Source organism: Aotus nancymaae, unplaced genomic scaffold (assembly GCF_030222135.1).
Source record: "Aotus nancymaae isolate 86718 unplaced genomic scaffold, 86718_ANA_hifiasm-v0.15.2.pri h1tg000010l, whole genome shotgun sequence".
NCBI classification, from domain to species: Eukaryota; Metazoa; Chordata; class Mammalia; order Primates; family Aotidae; genus Aotus; species Aotus nancymaae.
The window spans coordinates 9,047,576-9,067,189 of NW_026988421.1; the positions used below are offsets into that span (position 1 = coordinate 9,047,576).

Consider the following 19,614-nt stretch of genomic DNA (forward strand, 5'->3'; position numbering starts at 1 on the left):
GACTTATTTCAGGTTTTTTTTTTTTTTTTTTTTTGAGATGAGATTTGGCTCTTGTTGCCCAGGCTGGAGTGCAGTGGCGCAATTTCAGCTCACTGCAACCTCTGCCTCCTGGATTCAAGTGATTCTCCTGCCTCAGCCTCCTGAGTAGCAGGGATTACAGGTGCCTGCCACCACACCTGGCTAATTCGTAGTATTTTTAATAGAGATGGGGTTTCATCATGTTGGCCAGGCTGGTCTGAACTCCTGACCTCAGGTGATCCACTCACCTCGGCCTCCCAAAGTGCAGGGATTACAGGCATGAGCCAACGTGCCCGGCCTATTTCAGATATTTTTTGTGTGGAGCTTGGAATGAACTTTCACCTAGAAGAATGCTGTTTCCGTTACAGAACACTGAGCTACAAGCAACAACTACAAAACAACTGTGATTTAAACCATGGTTTATGGCTTACTTTTCAGGGAGTCTGGAGGTATGTGGTTGATTCAGCAATTCAGCCATGTCCATCTTTGCTCTCCACTGTCCCCAGCACTCTGGTCTTTCCTCATGCTTGTCACCTTATGAGTACCAGATGCTGCCAATATGGCAGCCCCACATTCTTATAGCAGCCATCTCAAAGGGACAGAAGGGTCAAGGGTTTTCTTTTCTGGAGGCTTTGTGTTCTATCCAGTTGGGAAGCCCTCTCACATCTTACAGACCCAGAGTGCATCACTGACCCTAGACCAGTCACTGGGGAAGGGGAATGAGATTACCGGGACCTGGTTAGAGCAATCACGTTTCATCTAAGGAAGCAGGCACACACATGTGCCCTTCCTGAAATACAGATAACCAGGGGTGGGTGAGGTAGTAGCTGTTGGACAGCAATGAACACTGCCTAACTCAAGTTTAGTAGACATGGTGAACAAAATGGTCTATTTGTAGGTTGTGTGGTAACCCAACTTGTAATATTGTTCCTTCAAGAAAATGTGCTCTTAGCACCAAAGAGAACTTTTGAGAAACAATACTCGAATACAATCCAAAATACATGGAATGAAATTCATACATTTATCTTTCTAAGTATACTGAATATAATTCCATCTTTCTTGGGCCCTTCAGGAGGTATTCTTAGAATCTTCTAGTTTGAGAATCAGGCCATGCCTGCTCACGCCTGTAATCCCAGCACATAGGGAGGCCAAGGTGGGCAGATCACTTGAGGTGAGGTTGGGTCTTTGCAATGAGCTGAGATTGCGCCACTGCACTCCAGCCTGGGCAAGAGAATGAGACCTTGTCTCAAAAACAAACAAACAAACAAAAAAAGAATCAAATGTGAACATAGACTGTCATTGAGACCAACCCAACCGTCCTATAGACAGTTTATTTATTTATTTATTTATTCGGATAAACTTAGAAATAATCTTTTCTAGTCTTAAGGTTGAAACTTACATTTGTTTAATCTGAGTTCCTTCCTCAGGAAAGGATCCCTCAGGCCTCTCAAAGTATCAAAAAACTGAAACTCGCCAGGTGACTGCATCCAGTGGACACCAGGCCCTCTCATAAGTCCCCATAGCTTCCTTCCCTCTCCAGAGTTCCTGCATCCAATGGACACCAGGCCCTCTCATAAGTCCCCTCCTTCCCTCTCCAGAGTTCCTGCATCCAATGGACACCAGGCCCTCTCATAAGTCCCCTCCTTCCCTCTCCAGAGTTCCTGCATCCAATGGACACCAGGCCCTCTCATAAGTCCCCATAGCTTCCTTCCCTCTCCAGAGTTCCTGTTTTCCCACACATTGTTACATTGCTTCCCTGCAACTGTATAAACTCCTGATTTTAGTTGGGCAGGGCAATGGATCTGAGACTGAGCTCTCATCTCCCTGAGTGAAGCACCCGGCTAAAGCCTTGTTCCTTAGTAATAATGGTTGTCTCCATTACTGGCTTTCTGTGAGGTGGGCAGCAGGGCCTAGACCAAAACCCTGGTGTTCTGGTGACATTGTGTTGTAGATATTTAGAAGAATGGTTAACAGAGTTTACCTGTTAATTTGTTCTGCCATACTTACAAAAAGTGGTATTGCCAGCTGCACATAAACATTTGATTCATCCACCTGCCCCCGCAATCCCAGCCATGATGGCACAGGGAAACTAAAGTCACAGGTGAGCAGCAGAGAATTTCTGGTCTCCACGTCCCGCGCTCATCCTGCTCCACGGCAGGAACTTCGCTCAACACATATGCACCTCGTGCCCATGCTGGTGCCAGGCTGCGGCTGTGTCCTGGGCAGGCAAAGGAACCAGGGAAGATGCAGGTCCAGTGGGGTGGGAAAGGGGACCAGAAAACCAAGATTCTCACGGCCCTGCAGTGTGGAGTAAGGGGGAGCTCATTGCACCTCTGTCAAGGGAACAAAGGATCCCCTCCAGGCCCCTCGCCTGCACCAGGCGGTTCCGGCAGGCGCCTTGGAAACCCGGCCGGGCCCGTAGCCGGCCTCCCGCCACAGGCGTCGCTGTGCGCTCGCGCGGGGCCGGGAGCCGCGTTCCGCTGGGAGCGGGCGCTCGCGCAGAGCAGGGGGTTTCAGTTTCTGGCGCGAACTTCCGCCGTTCTGAAGCTGCACGGCGAATTGGCGCGATGTCTGGGGACAGCAGCGGCCGCGGGCCCGAGGGCCGGGGCCGGGGCCGGGGCCGCGAGCCGCACCGGGATCGCACCCGCTCCCGCTCCCGCTCGCGGTCCCCACTGTTGCCCGGGGCCCGCCGCGGTGCCGCGCCGGAGCGCAGGGAGGCCCCAGAACGCCCGAGCCTGGAGGACACAGAGCCGTCGGATTCCGATGACGAGATGATAGACCCGGCCAGCTTGGAGGCGGAGGCCGACCAAGGCCTGTGCCGCCAGATCCGCCATCAGTACCGGGCGCTCATCAACTCCGTTCAACGTAAGGCGGCGCCTCCGTGCGGTGCGGGCAGGGCCGCGGTGCCCGCCCTGCGCCGGGCGCGGTGGGGAGGGCGCAGGAGGCAGCTGCCGGGTGCAGGCCCCGCGCAGCGCGGGTCGAGACGCGCCGGGAGCAAGCCCTTCGCTGCACGCCGCACCTTAATTTGTTGACAGAGGGCTCCCACAGTTGTTCTGTGGCTGGAGCTGCGCAACCTTGGCGGGGGCGCGCGGTTCCCGGAGTAACTGGCTGGGAAAGCTGGAGGCCAGAGCCGTTCGCGAACCTGTCCGAGCCTAGCCAGCCGGTGGGGAGACGCAGGACGCGGACTCTGCGTGCTTTGATTGCTCCCGGCGATCCTTGGCATGGGCTCCCGCCCCCGCAGCGGTAGCGGCGGGCGAGAGCTGTCAAATGCACGTTCTCGGACCCCACCCGGACCCAGGGAATCCGATTCTCTAGGTGGACCCGCCCAACTGTGCAGTGGTCCTCAAGATGATGGTGTTGTTTGCAAAGTTTGAGATACACTCGGTTGTGGAGCACTCAGAGGCTGCAGCTGGAGTCCAGCCCTTTGGGTTAAGGTTTGAGGGAGCCAGGGTTTCCTTTTAAAATTCATGCTGCATAAAGGGTAGAGTCGCCTTTCTCTTTTTCCAGGCCATTTTGGTTAAAATTACTCAGGGCGCAGGGGCCACGGCTTGGCTTTACTGTTGTAGGTGATAACTTCGTCAATTGCTTATTAGTGAATACTGAGCTAGTTTCCCAAAGTTTGTATTTTTTTAAATAGAAAACCGGGAGGACATACTAAATGCCGGCGACAAATTAACAGAGGTCCTTGAGGAGGCCAACACTCTGTTTAATGAAGGTAATTTGTTATTTTATATATGATACTGTGTTTTATGATACTTTTAGTTAGTGTTACATAAGCACCAAATGATTGATATCAAACAATTCCCACATTTGTAATAGTGCTTTCCCAGTTTGGGAACCGTTTCATTTTATTATGCACTTACCATATAATGAGGGCTTTCCACGAAATTCCGGGGGTGAGTTCCGCAGTCTGTCTTAAGCTCCCAGGTGATTCTGTTGCCTGTTCAAGTTTGAGAACTTTACACGTGTTACCTTTTTGCTTTTTCTTGTATTTACTGCCGTATCCCTAGTACACACTGGTTGAGTGGATGAATTAAAGAACTGAGCTAGCCTCTGACATCCTGTTTCTTTCCTGTCCCATTCTCAGTCTTGCCTTCCTCAACTCCTTGCTGTTGGTCCACGTGTAACCCAGTGGAGGTGGCAAGGCCTGCAAGTGGACCTGCTGGTCTCCAGTCTGGGGTGCGTGCGTGCGTGCGTGTGTGCGTGCGTGCGTATATGTGTGTAGAGAGAGAGAAATCAGGTGCGTGCGTGTGTGTGTGTGTGTGTGTGAGAGAGATCCCAGGTGCGTGTGTGTGTGTGTGTGTGTGTGTGTGTGAGAGAGAGAGAGAGAGAGAGATCCCAGAGCACTGAACTCTAGGCCATGGGTGCTTTAAAAAATAACCTTCGTTTGAATTGAAAGCAGTGGCAGTGGTATTGGTAGCAGCCATCTGCCTGCCCGGTGATAGAGGGGTACTCCCTGATGTGGATACTTGATCACAGAGCCATAGGACTACTCCCCAGACCACTGTCCCCTCCAGGCCTCTCTGACAGGTTTGTGGAAACAGAAGGGGAGAATGCCGCCAATATGTTGTTTTTTTCTTTGATATCTGAGATGGAGTCTCGCTCTATCTCCCAGGCTAGAGTGCAGAGCGCCATCTCGACTCACTGCAGCCTCCACCTCCCAGGTACAAGCAATTCTCCTACCTCAGCCTCCCAAGTAGGTGGGATTATGGGTGCGTGCCACCACATCCAGCTTTTTGTATTTTTAGTAAAGACAGGGTTTTACCATGTAGGCCAGCCTGGTCTTGAAATCCTGACCTCAGGTGATCCACCCGCTTCAACCTCTCACAGTGCTGGGATTACAGGCGTGAGCCACAGCGCCTGGCCGGTTCTTCATATTCTTAAAGGACTAGAATGTTTATTTTCAGTCGTTGCTGAGTATGACTAGTGCTTTAAATGTTGTCTCCTTTTATCACTTTATATATGCTCTCCAAGTTCTGCCTTTCTTTGACCACAGCCTCCTTACCATTCCCCATTTTAGTCTACCGATTTGCTAAGCCTCATCAAAGCCTTCAGGAACCAGGTCTTTCTCCTTCACCTGGTTAACTCCCTCCCCTGCCCTCTTAAGCTTTGTCTTCCTTTCGCAGCCTGGACTCCCAGTCTCCTCACTGTTAGTCTTGACTTGGCTCAATTACTCCCTTGATATTTACTGTGCCTCTGGTCACTTTTTTATCCCCACATCGTTTTATCCTCAGCTTTTCCACTATTTAAAGCAATAATTTAGGGCAAAATTATTCACTCAGTGGGGCCCTAGGAGTTGCTCAGTGAACAGTAGATGCTTGACATTCTTGGATTTGATGGTCTGAGTTTGTAAAATAAATAACTAGATGAAAGGAGAAGGGAATGGGGCAGGTAGGCACAGGATGTTCACGGGAGATGAAGGAAGGGGTCAACAAAAGGAAACAGTGGGGCCGAGGGGGCTGGCTTAATCAGACCCTGCCGGCAACAGGGAGCATGTAAAATAGTCTGGGAACACCTACAAAGAAGAATCCTAAAGGAAGCCTCAGAGGAGTGTCACTCTGTCACCCAGGCTGGAGTGCAGTGGCATGATCTTGGCTCACTGCAACCTCTGCCTCCCATGTTAAAGTGGTCCTCCATCTTCAGCCTCGCAAGTAGCTGGGATTACATGCGTGTACCACCATGCCCAGCTAATTTTTGTATTTTTAGTAGAGATGCCTTTCGCCATGTTGGCCAGGCTGATCTCAAACTTCTGAACTCAAAGTGGTGTGCCTGCCTCAGCCTCCCACAGTGCAGGGATTACAGGTGTGAGCTACTGTGCCCGGCCAGTTTCTCCTTTCATTTAAATCTTTTTTCCATAGCTTATCTTAAATCCCATGTCCTCTCTCAAGCCTTTTTTGAGCATCCATCCTTAGAGGTCACTGTCTGCTGCCTGTAGACTGTTCATTTGGGAGCTTTGCTGTGTTGCCTCTGAAGCCATACAGAGGCATGAGCCTCCTGGTGCCAGCCCGGCACATGCCACGATTTTGGTTGAGGCTCCTTAGCAACTTACCTATTGCTATTCACACACCACCACACCAAGCACAGGGCCCGGCATGGAGTGGGCATTTGATTTTCCTTACGTCGGCACACGATAATTGTGACTAGGATGGGTTATTGAGTCAGGGAAAAGTGAGTATTAGATGTGAAAGGGGTTTTGCTCAACTGGGGTTATTTAAGAGATTGTGATTCAGCTAACAGGAGTAGGGGAACTAGAGAGAAAGCTGGCTTTTAGGAAGACGGGTCAGCTTTGATGAGAGATTTTGGTGAGTTGGGCAGGGGAACAGGTTTTAGAAGGAGATGGGTCAGTTGTTTATTGAGATTTTTTTTTTTTTTTTTTTTTTTGGTCCAGTGGGAAATCCTGGTAAATAGTTGGAAATGTAGGGAAAAGATCTATGGATAATGTATATTTTGTAATGTGAATATTATCTTTCCTTTTTGAATAGTGTCCCGAGCAAGAGAAGCAGTCCTGGATGCCCACTTTCTTGTTTTGGCTTCAGATTTGGGCAAAGAGAAAGCAAAGCAGCTGCGCTCGGACCTGAGCTCGTTTGACATGTTAAGATATGTTGAAGCTCTAGTAAGTTCAAAGCTATAGACTCTGAATAAAAAATGTTCTGTCAATATTGTATAATTATTTACTTCGCTTATATCCATATGCAAATGATCTTACTTCATTCTTCTTCTTTTTTGGTCTCAGATTCCTCCAGAGAGCTCTTACCAAGTTAAACAGATGAAAGTAGAGCTATGTGGTAGAATTTAGGGTGGGGGCTTAGAGCAGTTTGAAAATCCCGTTGTGTTCTGTCTTAAGATGCTGGGTGCTGTGGTCACTTGCCAGTGGCCGTTTTCCCTCTGTTCACTGGTGTTTTAGATCATTCTCAGTGACCTGGGACCTTTGTCCTGGGCTGGGCAGAAGCCCACTCTGAGATGGCAGAGCCCAGCTGGAGTTGAGTTAGGCCTGGCGAGAGGGCATGTTTTGGTCTGTCTTTAGAATATTTCAGAACTATATGAATATGATTGGGTTTTGCTTTTTGTGGTTTTATGTTTTATTCACCTTTCTTTGCCTCTTGACAAGTTTAAGTAGTTGCTACCTGCAATTCTAAAACTATTCCTTAATGAATTTACCAAAAAAAGAAAAAGCACACAGAAACTGACCTTGTATCTTACTTTGTTGTCTTTTTAAAAAATTCTATTCTGGCCAAATGCAGTGGCTCATGCCTGTAATCCCAGCACTTTGGGAAGCTGAGGCTGGTGGATCACCTGAGGTCAGGAGTTTGAGACCAGCCTGGCAAACTTGGTGAAACCCCATCCCTACTAAAAATACAAAAATTAGCTGGGTATGATGGCGGGCGCCTGTAATCTCAGCTGCTCGGGAGGCTGAGGCAGGAGAATCCCTTGAACCCGTGAGGTGGAGGTTGCAGTGAGCCAAGATCTCACCACTGCACTCCAGTCTGGGCTACAGAGCAAGACTCTGCATCAAAAAAATAAATAAATAATTCTATTCTGGGCCAATCTCTGTCCTAGCACACATAGCTGCACCTCAGTGTGAACATTGCCTTTGCATTTCTAACTGGATGTTTACGTTAAATGGTTTTTAAAATAATTTAGTACTATTCAATCTGACCAGATGAAGTAATTTTTTCATAAAGGCATGAGGCACAAGATTATTTCCAGTTTGTCTTTCAAATCTTTTCCTTTTTTTTTTTCCTTAGCTTTTTTTTTATTATGAAGCATAATGCACTTAGGAAAATGCATTCTAATATACAGGTCAATAAAGTAACCATATAATGGGTATTTCTTTAAAAATTACTTTATCTGGTTAAGCTCTGTACTTTAAATAACCTATCAAAACAAATTCTAGAAGTCTTAAAGCATTATATATAAAACCTTAAATTAATAGTTGTCCAGTCTCAGTGGAGAAGACTTTCCTATGTATAACATCAAATATAGACACTATGAGGAAAGATGGGTGGATCTCTCTGTGAGTTGAACAGACCAAAACTGCCATGTCCGCCTACTAGGGTGCAGTGGGAGAACAGGCAGCAAGGGAGCAGAGAAGAGCTGACCGCAGTGCTCTGCAGCCTCTTGGAGCCTTTCTTTTCTTTCAAGTCTGGTTGCCTTTAATAGGGTTAAGCTCCCTGAGGGTTTTGTGATTATTGTTTATATATGATATTGCCATCGTAATTGGATAACTTCTAGGCATTTTACAGCATAATGTAATAAAAGTGTACTTTCATAAAAGCAAATTCAATATAACACATTTTCTGTAAGACAGTTTGAGATGAGAGAATTATTTGACTTCTGCCAGCTCCTCCCAGGAAGGCAATTTTAGGATGAGCCATTCTCTCAGAGATGCTGGGCCTCTGCTCTCTGGATATACTGAGATACAAGCTGAATAGAGATTTGTAGGAGGTTGGCTAAAAATTAAAATCTGAATACCAGCTGAACTTCCCTGTGCTATCTTGAAGCTTTTGATTTGAGATTTAATTGCATATTTTTATGCTAGTGCAGCTTTGCTAATACATGAACTATTTGTGACACAGAAATTCCTGGGGAGGCCTGGTGTGGTGGCTCATGCCTGTAATCCCAGCACTTTGGGAGGCCAAGGTGGGTGGATCATGAGGTCAGGAGTTGGAGACCAGCCTGGCCAACATGGTGAAACCCCGTCTCTACTAAAAATACAAAAAGCCAGGCGCAGTGGCAGGCACCTGTAATCCCAGCTACTTGGGAGGCTGAAGCAGGAGAATCGCTTGAACCCAGGAGGTGGAGTTTGCAGTGAACTGAGATCATGCCATTGCACTGTAGCCTGAGCAAAAGAGTAATACTCTGCGTCTAAAAAAAAAAAAAAAAAAAATTCTCAGGTTCTCGGGGCTGAGTTCTGGCATACCTAAATCCCTCTGGTTGCCAGTGGGCTAGAGCAGGGTTTCTCAGCACTGGCACTAATTGATTGACATTTTGGGCTAGGCATGTCTCTGTTTTGGAGGCCTGTACTGTGCATTATATGATATTCAGCAGCCTCCCTGGCCTCTACCCAGTAGACGCCAGCAGCATATCAGTTGTGACACCCAAAAATGTCTCCAGGTATTGCCAAAAGACCCCGGGGGGCAAGTATACCCAGGTTGAGAACCACTGGTCTAAATCATTTCACTTTCTCACCCAAAGATTTTAAGTACATTGAGGAATATTTTCTGCCAAAAAGAAGGTAGCTTTGAAAATTGGATTTTAACTCCAAAGTTATCTTTACAATAAGAAATTTAGCCAACATGTTAAGACACTGAAAGCAGGCTTTGCATCTGGCCTCTTAAAGCTTGAGTGATGCAGATTATTGGATGTGGACAATGATTGCTTGTGGCTTAACTGGGGTTTTTTGTTTTCCTTCATTTTTGTAGCTGACACATATGGGTGTAAATCCGCTAGAAGCTGAAGAACTCATCCGTGATGAAGATAGTTCTGATTTTGAATTCATAGTCTATGACTCCTGGAAAATATCAGGCAAAACAGCAGAAAACACCTTTAATAAAACCCATACATTCCACTTTCTGTAAGATTATTTTAAAAATCCAACAGACCAGCCATTTGTGAAACTTAAATTGTGTTTTCTTGTAGGGACAAAGATTATTTGGTCTTGTAGAGGTGACAGTCTTTTTATTTGGAGACTTTCAAAACTTTGATGTAAAAGTTCATAAACACTAGGCTGGGCATGGTGGCTCACGCTTATAATCCCAGCACTTTGGGAGGTGGAGGCAGGTAGATCATCTAGGCTTAGGAGTTCAAGACCAGCCTGGGGAACATGGTGAGAACCCATGCCCTACCAAAAATACAAAAAATTAGCCTGCTGTGGTCCCAGCTACTTGGGAGGCTCAGGTGGGAGGATCGCTTGAGCCTGGGAGGCAGAAGTTGCATTGAGCCGAGATCATGCCACTGCACTCTGTCCTGGGTGACAGAGTGAGACCCGTCTCAAAAACAAAAAGTCCATAAACTCTAGATGTGGATGGAACCTTAAAGGATCTCTCATTCTGCTTTAGCAGGAAAGGTCAGAACCTCTTTACCAGTGCTGTCTCCTGTCTCCTTTGCTTCTAGCTCATGAGACTCGGTTTATCATCTTTGAAATCCTTATCGTATGATGGGATTTCTTATCAGTAGGAGGATCCTACCTTGTTGGATGACCACTCACCTATATTTGAAGATTCCTTGTCACTGCCACATAACTGACCAGCTCATTTTTTAGATAAAGCTCTCATTTTAAAAAGCGGTGGCTCATGCCTGTAATCCCAGCACTTTGGGAGGCTGAGGTGGGTTGATCAGGAGATTGAGACCATCCTGGCTAACCCAGTGAAACCCTGTTTCTACTAAAAATACAAAAAAATTAGCCGGATATGGTGGCATTTGCCTGTGGTCCCAGCAACTCGGGAGGCTGAGGCAGGAGAATCACTTGAACCTGGGAAGCAGAGGTTGCAGTGAGCTGAGATCACACCCCTGCACTCCAGCCTGGGTGACAGAGAGAGACTTCTTGCAAAAAAAAAAAAAAAAAAAAGAGATTTCTTTCATATTCAAATGAAATTGGCTTCTGTCTCAACTTCCCAGCTTGGTCCTATGGAGAAACCAAAAACAGCTCTTACTGGTTCTTCTCTAACAGGACCTTCAAGCTTACTGGTTTTGTTGCCCAGCAAATGCTTTCTCTAGGGTAGCCATTGGACTTGTTCAGTCCTTTCTTCTTTAAGTGGTATAACTCCTGGGCATTTGTCTTTTCTAATTCATCTTTTTTTTTAAATTCATCCTTTTAAAAACCTTTGATACTGCTAGTGGCTCGGGTAGAAGGCTTTGGAGATGACAGTGTAGTAGTGTGGTTTGGGGTCTGGCATCTATTTTTAGTAAGACTTCAGGTAACTCAGGTGCCCAGAGCCATTTGTGTACATTCTGTTTAGTAGAATATACACCACACTTTATCATAGGATAAAGTCTAAATCTTTGTTTTTTGCTATTGCACCAAACTCATAAATCCTAGGCTCTAAAGATAAAGCCTTCAACTTTGTCTCATCATTCAGCCCAATTTCAGCCACAATGAAGTACTTTAAACTGTGTCTTTCTACTTGCTGTTCTCTTGGTCTCCAGTTCCTTTTAATCTTTTCCACCCAGTAAAGTTTATCTCACAGGCCCCAACTTGGAAGCCTCCAGCAACTTCTCCAGACTGAGGTGTTATCAGTGTAGGATCAGATTTCCCTCATCACTCCCATGTCTGGGTAGATATCTCTGCCCAGGTATTCTCATAGCACTTGAGCAGTACTCTCTAAGCATCCAGGATCTCTACCATGTTATTTGATTGATTGATTGATGGATACTGCTCCTTGTGGAGCAGGAGTATGCCCAGAGCAGCCTACCACGTTATGTTGAAATGGACCTACGTGTATAATGTATCTGTCCATCTACATCATATACATTCGTCTCCTCAAGTGTAGGGACCACATGAGCCTGTATTCTTGGGGCTTTCATCTCCACACGATACATCTGTTCCTGTAGCCCAAGTCTGCATTAGGGCTTTTCAGGGTGCTGGTGGAGAAAGTCCAGAAGGAAAAGGAATCCCATGGCTATGACTTGCTTTGTTATCCTAAGACAGATGTGTTCTGTAGTCCTGGGCTGGGAGCCTCTCCCTTGGCATCTGCAGATCAAAGGCTTCTAACCCCACTGGAGCTTCCCCATATACATATTCATCCTTCCCCTGATCTCAGAAGTTGGCTTTGGAAAATAGATAATAGGTTAGGTGGGAAGATGTCACAGGCACAGTGACTGGCTTACTGTGCAGCAGGGCAATATGAAGGTGTCTGAGGAGGTTATCTGTGGTTGAGTAAAGCTCCTAGGAGTTTTGTAGAAATACAAAGAAGTCAGAAAGGATGTCATAAACCTTACCAAGAGTCTTGGTCTGATGTCAGCTTATATATATATCACCGATGCCTGGTCTGAATTTGACTATACCATGCAAACTACTTTAGTGAAATTAGTTTGTTAAACAACAGGCAAAAAAAGACATGAAAGCATATTTTTCATTAGGTTGGGTTCAATATATGGAGAGTTCCCTGCGCCAAAGCCACGAATTGATCGTCCAAGAAAAGTTCCTACAGTGCGAGAGGAGAGGGCAATGCCCGCCCAGGTTTGTTTGTTTTAAAATGTTGCTTTTTAAAAAACACCTAAAAGTTAAAATAGCTGTTAAAATAATGTGCATGCAAGTTGGCCATTTTTTCTAAGCGTTCGGGTCTGGAGCCAGGTTTTGTCACTTAAATAATCATTTTATTTAAGCCGTTAAGCATTTTATTGGATTGATTGCTTGTCTTTGTTTAAACTAATTTCTGTAGTTTTCATCAGTTCTCCTAAGCCAGGGTTTCTCACCCTCAGCACCGTCAACATTTAGGGCTGGATAATTCTTGGTTTTGGGAGCTGTCTTGTGCATTATAGGGTGTTTAGCAGCACCCCTGGCCTCTACCCACTATATGCCAGTAGCCCACCCCCACCCCCTAGTTATGACAACCAAAAATGTCTACATATGACAACAAATGTCCCCTGGGGATGGGGGGAAAGTCACGCCCACTCTAGAACTACTGTTTCTAAACTGCCCTTTTGTATTTTGCTATTTTATGTTCGACCTGAAAATAGTTGATTTTGTAATGTTACTTTTCTATTAGTAACTTGAAACTAGAAAATCTGTATTTTTTTTAAACCATAAATTTTAAGATGGGTCTATAAACTGCTAGCAATTCCCAGCAGAAGACATTTAGGCTGGGCACAGTGGCTCATGCCTGTAATCCAGGTGCTTTGGGAGGCTGAGGCAGGAGGATCACTTGAGACCAGAAGTTTGAGACCAGCCTGAACAACATAGTGAGACTCCATATCTAAAAAAATTTTTTTTAATTAGCCAGGTGTCTTAGACAAGATAGCATGAGTTAAAAAAAAAAAAAAAATAGCCAGGTGTAGTGGTGCACACTTCTAGTTGCTACTCAAGAAGCTGAGTTGGTAGGATGATTTGAGCACAGGAGTCTGAGGTAACAGTGAGCTGAGATTGTGCCACTGAACTCTAGCTTAGGTGGCAAAACAAGACCCTGTCTCAATTTAAAAGTTTGGGTGTGCAAGAGAGAAGAAAAGGTTGTTAATAGGCCAGTAAGTAGGCTGTCAGCTTGATAATCACTTTATTTTTTTCAGTTAAGCAGAATGGAAGAATCTCACCAAGAAGCAACAGAGAAAGAAGTAGAAAGAATCTTGGGATTATTGCAGACATATTTTCGAGAAGATCGTAAGTGTAACACCAAATTCAAAGTAGATTTATCTGTTCAATAAGGTTACTTGTGTTTAAAAAGCAATTTCAGTCGTATGTAATGTTTGAAGCGTTTTGATAACTTCTTGGCATATACATTTAATGAGGATTCTTCTCTCCTTTAGAAATTTCATGTGAGAACTTTGAAGTCAACTTTTCATTTTTATCTTTAAAAGATGGGGATTTTTTGGTTACAAAATGAATATGCCATTCAAGTAAGAAATGTCAAAAGTACCTATTCCACCTCATTATAAAATGCAGTGTGTATATTTTCAGATTATTTTGTTTATCAATCCTATACACATCTACCTAAATAGTTTTTGTTTTTCTTTTTTCCCAAGCTAATCGTACTATGCACATTCTTCTGTGATGTGACTTTTCCATGTGGACATTCTTCCATATCATTACATATAGATCTCCCTTATTTTGTTCACTGATTCCTATTATATGGCTGTACTATAAATATATTTAACAGATCCTCCATTAATGGATAATTAAATTTCTTTTTTTTTTTTTTTTTTTTTTTGAGACAGAGTCTCACTCTGTTGCCCAGGCTAGAGCGCTGTGGCACCATCTTGGCTCACTGCAACCTCTACTTCTCAGGTTCAAGCGATTCTGCCTCAGCCTCCTGAGTAGCTGGGATTATAGGCACACGCCACCAGGTCTGCCTAATTGTTTTTTTTTGTATTTTTAGTAGAGACGGGGTTTCGCCATGTTGGCCAAGCTGGTCTCAAATTCCTGACCTCAGGTGATCTGTTAGCATCAACCTCCCAAAGTGCTGGGATTTTAGGCGTGAGCACCATACCCAGCTGGATGATTAAGTTCTTTATAGCATTTTACTCTTGTGTAAATTGCTGAAGTAAAAAATCTTAGTATGTAATTTTGTGCACTTATGCTTGTATTTCTGCAGGACAGCCTTTTAGAGGTGGCTTCCAGGTAAGTGGGCATACATGATTTTAGAAGAGATGCCATATTGACCTCCAGAAGGATTGGATTGATACACATTCTTTTTTTTTTTTTTGAGACGGAGTCTCACTCTGTTGCCCAGGCTGGAGTGCAGTGGCACGATCTTGGCTAACTGCAACCTCCACCTCCTGGGTTCAGGCAATTCTCCTGCCTCAGCCTCCTGAGTAGCTAGGATTACAGGCACGTGCCACCACGCCCAGCTAATTTTTGTATTTTTAGTAGAGACAGGGTTTCACCATGTTGGTCAGGCTGGTCTTGAACTCCTTGGCCTCCCAAAATGCTGAGCTTACAGGCATGAGCCACCGCGCCCAGCCTGGATTGATATACGTTCTTGCGGCAGGATGAGTGCTCGTCTTTTCTTTGTCTCTCTGGCTAATGCTAGAGAGTACTGATATTAATGATAAGCAAAAATTAATTTTTTTTTCTTTTTGTCTATAGCTGATACCCCAATGTCCTTCTTTGACTTTGTGGTTGATCCACATTCTTTCTCCCGTACAGTGGAAAACATCTTTCATGTTTCCTTCATTATACGGGTAAGATTAAAGATTATTTTTTAATTGCTTTTATATGCTTTTAAAAGGATACAGAAGAAAAGCTGTAGAAGGGAGCTGGCAAAGGTATCTGTATGCACTAGCCAGTATATGTTTTAGACCCATTGTAGCAAAATATTAATTGGCATATTAGGTAGAAGAAGCTACCTAAAACTTTATGTGCTTGCTTTTATGTTTTAGACATTATTTAGAGAAAGAATTGGAAAAATTTGAATGCAACTGTAGATTAGATAACAGTATGGTATAAATGTTAAATTTCCTGATTTTGATAACTGTCATATTGTATAAGAGAATATCCTTGTTCTCAAGAAATACACACTGAAAGATTAGGGAAAAGGAGCAGGCCACCTATCATTCTCACTTCATTCACAAATAATATGTAGAGTGGTAAAGTAAATATGATAACTAACACTTTAACGACGGATGAATATGGGTAAAGGCCATATGGCACATGTTTATAGTAGTCTTATAACCCTTTAAGTCTGAAATTATTTCAAAATTGGTTTAAAAAAAAAACTCTACTCAGAAATGTACCATGGAAATTTGCTTTAGACTGTCTTTAATCTTACTTCAGGTTGCATTCCCACATATAAGATGAATTTGATTTTAACCTCAGAGAAAAGCTTGTGTCAACCAAAGTATTTTCTCAGAAATGATACCAAAGGCATATTTTGCCAGTGGTCCCAGTGACAGAATTATGCAGAATAAAATGTGGAGTATTCCGAAATATATATAAATCAGTTAAAGAGGCAAGATGAATTTCACTTAAGAGATTCTCAGAATGAAGGCTGTATCTGGGTAAAAGAGCTAATTAGAAACCCAAAAGATACCCTGTGTAAACAAAAGATGTTAGAGAAGTCTTATCTATATCATCACCTTATTATTGGTATGGTATAATTTGATTTTCTAAGATACTGAGTTTTCTGAGTAATTTTTTTCATCTAGTGGTTATAGATTTGAGTCTAAATTTTTGTCTTCTCCTAAAATCATGTTGTCGTTTTAGGATGGTTTTGCAAGAATAAGACTTGACCAAGACCGACTGCCAATAATAGGTAAATGATACTATCTTCGGAAAAATTAGTTTTAGAGAAAATATATTTGTTAGTAGAATTTAAGTAATGTATTTTACTAAATGTAAATGCATTTTCAATGTAGATTAACTTTTACAATGTTGTATCTTGCTTAACTACCTGAAGATAATGAAAACATGGTCAGCGTCTAAAATTTTGATGGATTCATCTGTATCACTGATTCAGCATCTGCTGTAAATATTAACAAAGAAATGATATAATTTCCCTCAGATTTTAATTTAGAAAGTTGATGACTGCAGTCGTTTTTGTAGTATCCCTCTTTCTAATCATGTTTTGTCAGATGCCAGCACCTTCTTTTCTCCTTGAGGTTCTAGGAATCTTTTATTCTTGTGTGAATAATTTCACTCTCCATTCTTATGTCCTCCTAAGGTCTCCTCTGGAGAGTGAATATTTCCATCACACTTGACTTTCAATGTTCTCAGTGTCCTATTGGACTCACTAGGGCTCAGCTCTGTGTGTCATACACACATAGATATGCAGATTTTCAAATGTCCGGAATGTGTTACTCTAGTACCTGTTTCTCTCTCTCTCTTTTTTTTTTTTTTTTGAGACGGAGTTTCGCTCTTGTTACCCAGGCTGGAGTGCAATGGCGCGATCTCGGCTCACCGCAACCTCCGCCTCCTGGGTTCAGGCAATTCTCCTGTCTCAGCCTCCTGAGTAGCTGGGATTACAGGCACGCGCCACCGTGCCCAGCTAATTTTTTGTATTTTTAGTAGAGACGGGGTTTCACCATGTTGATCACGATCTCTTGACCTCGTGATCCACCCGCCTCGGCCTCCCAAAGTGCTGGTTGCGGTGAGCCGAGATCGCGCCATTGCACTCCAGCCTGGGTAACAAGAGCGAAACTCCGTCTCAAAAAAAAAAAAAAAAAAAAAGACTGGTACCTTTTCATTTAAATGGAAACAGATGGGATTACTGGCTTCTGTAATAATACTGCAGCAGCTCCATAATGCATGAAATCCTAAAAAGTATGTACTATTATAAGTATCTTTTCGATACAGGTACCATTGCTATTATTCATCAGTTTCTGTTTAGATTGCCTGTTCCAATTTGATAACCTTTGAAAAATTTGTCTTTCAAACAGAGCCTGTTAATATTAATGAAGAAAATGAGGGATTTGAACAAAACACACAAGTTAGGAATCAAGGAATTATAGCTTTGAGTTATCGTGACTGGGAGGTAAAGCTCTGTTGCCCCTGCATAGTTCTGACTCTGACGTCACTTGCAATAAACCCAGTGCCTAAATGTTCTTTGTTGTCTGCCAGGAGATTGTGAAGACCTTTGAGATTTCAGAGCCTGTGATTACTCCAAGTCAGAGGCAGCAGAGGCTAAGTGCTTGATGCTCGCTGAAGGTAACATTTTTAATGGGCTGCCTACACAGTTTTATTAATGTTTATTTGGCAATCTAAACTATCCTTTTTCCCTGTTCCAGTGAAATTTGGATTTTTGCCTCCCTCTAGTGCCCTATTCTTAGAACTGTGTGTAACAGGTGAGAAAGGCACAGTGATTCTACTTTCCCTTTTCTGGATTAACGACAATGGTGCTGTTAAGATTTGTAGCTGAGGCTGGGCGTGGTGGCTTATGCCTGTAATCCCGAGGCTGAAGCAGACGGATCACGAGGTCAGGAGATCAAGACCATCCTAACCAACATGGTGAAACCCCATCTCTACTAAAAATACAAAAATTAGCTGGGCATGGTGGCGCACGCCAATAATCCCAGCCACTCAGGAGGCTGAGGCAGGACAATTGCTTGAATCCAGGAGGCAGAGGTTGCAGTGAGCCGAGATCATGCCACCGTGACAGAGCGAGACTCCATCTCAAAAAAAAAGAGAAAGATTGGCAGCTGAAAGAGGCAGTACAGGATTGTTCTTGGTTTGGTGGATTTTTTTTTTTTTTTTTTTTTTAGTAAAAAATAGAAAAAGGGTCTCACTATATTGCCCAGGTTGGTCTCAAACTCCTGGGCTCAAGGGATGCTCCCACCTCAGCTTCCCAAAGTGCTGGGATTATGTATGAGCCACTACACCCAGCTTCTTTTTTTCTCCCCCCCAACAAACTGGTAAATTAGCCAAGTGAAATATTGAATTCCCCAACCATGTTGTTGTTCACTGTCCCATTAGATTTGCTTATTTTATAAGTACAAAGCAGAAAAGGAGGATTAGGATAGAATTACCTTAGAATAATATTGGTAAATTGGCATTTCTGAAATTTGTATTAGGCTATGAAAGAATCCTTCATTTATATGAAGTGTAACATTTCTGGAAAGAAATCTTATTAATGGTCTGGCATTTTGTAGTGCAGACAGTTGTGGATGGGAATCAGAAGACCTAGATTCTACTGGCTCTGACCCTTACTTTATTTATTTTTGCCCCTTACTTTAAAACCATGGGCAAGTCACTTAATCTCACTCAACTTCATTTTTTTTAAATCTATAAATACATGTATAAAATGGGAAGATTTTCAAGTTAGATCATTGCTAAGGATTTTTTCGAGCGCAAATTTTCTGATTTTGAGCATCAAAATAAACTTTTTAGTATTTAATGTAGACACTTAATATGTGCTTCAATTAACTGAAATACTTTTGTTCCAAGATAATTTACTTCTGTAAAAATATTTTAAATGAAAGAAGAGAATAAGTGTAATATATATATATATAAAATGTGGATTTCCCTGGGCGCCGCTCACTGAGGAAGGCTAGTTGTTGGATTTCATTCACGTATGTTATACAAACTTTTGGTTTGTTACTTATAAACTGTTAACCAGATATTTCCCCCCCTTTTTTAGGACCCAGATGGATAGTGAAGTCCAGAAAGGAAAGCGGCACATATTGTATATATTGTATGATTCAACATTTTTAAAGGCAGATTGTTTTTAGTAAAATGTAGCTTTTGATAGTTAATACATTTGTCATGATTGTCTTTGATTAAAGGAAATTCACTGCCATATTCACAAATAATTGTAGTTGCTCTTTATTTTCTAGTCGTGGGAGAGGGTCTCCTTTGTCTAACCCTGTCCCAATGAAAGTTTTACTTAGGTCATTAATGCCCTTTGGACCATTATGATTCCTTTTACTTCTTTTTGCCACGAAGTTAGCTAGTCAACTCAACAAATAGATTATACCATATGAAACTGTTGTTTTTATAGGTAAAACACAGTCAGATATGAGCAATTTACATGATTCAGCCACTGATCTATACATAAGAAACTAGTAAATCCTCTGGCAAGCCAGGCCAGACTACTCTCCCCAGCAAAACCAGCCCTGGTTCCTTCTTGCCAGCATGCTACTCCATGCTTCTCATCTCTGCTGGGCTTTCAAGTCTAGTCAGTTTCTTCTCCCAGTGCCCACTATTCTATTTTATTTTTTCTCGCTGCTTCCCTCTGGCATCACGGGTAGAGGTGTCTCTTCTGTGGAAGACTCTGGGCTCTAGTGTTTCCTGCCTCCTAGGGGAGTCTGCTCTCCGTCATCCCCTTGACCTGTATCTGGAGTTTTCCCTTCAATCAAGCTCATCTCTCATTTAAAAAATGTTACCATGACCCTCTTCAAGCTGCTATCCTATTACCTTTTTTTTTTTTTTGAGATGGAGTTTCAATCTGATTGCCCAGGCTGGAGTGCAATGGCCCAGTCTTGGCTCGCCGCAACCTCCACCTCCTGGGTGCA

General features: G+C 43.4%; 1 protein-coding gene across 4 annotated transcripts; it reads left to right on the forward strand.

Moving 5' to 3' along the window:
• Window positions 1–2,533: 2,533 nt before the first annotated feature.
• Window positions 2,534–18,912, forward strand: NSMCE4A (NSE4 homolog A, SMC5-SMC6 complex component). 4 transcript variants are annotated; one of them, XM_012453452.3, is made up of 11 exons: window positions 2,534–2,883; window positions 3,656–3,733; window positions 6,501–6,631; window positions 9,441–9,592; window positions 12,097–12,196; window positions 13,240–13,330; window positions 14,756–14,850; window positions 15,872–15,920; window positions 17,044–17,138; window positions 17,225–17,311; window positions 18,741–18,912. In XM_012453452.3, the coding sequence occupies exons 1-10, from the start codon at window positions 2,586–2,588 to the stop codon at window positions 17,297–17,299; spliced, it is 1,164 nt and encodes a 387-aa protein (XP_012308875.1). In that variant the 5' UTR covers window positions 2,534–2,585; the 3' UTR covers window positions 17,300–17,311; window positions 18,741–18,912. The 4 variants fall into 4 exon arrangements, with proteins under 4 accessions (XP_012308875.1, XP_064229857.1, XP_064229858.1 ...); XM_064373787.1 differs by having other exon boundaries at window positions 2,586–2,883; window positions 17,225–18,912; XM_064373788.1 differs by lacking the exons at window positions 17,225–17,311; window positions 18,741–18,912 and adding an exon at window positions 14,262–14,287 and having other exon boundaries at window positions 2,586–2,883; window positions 17,044–17,132.
• Window positions 18,913–19,614: the final 702 nt, after the last annotated feature.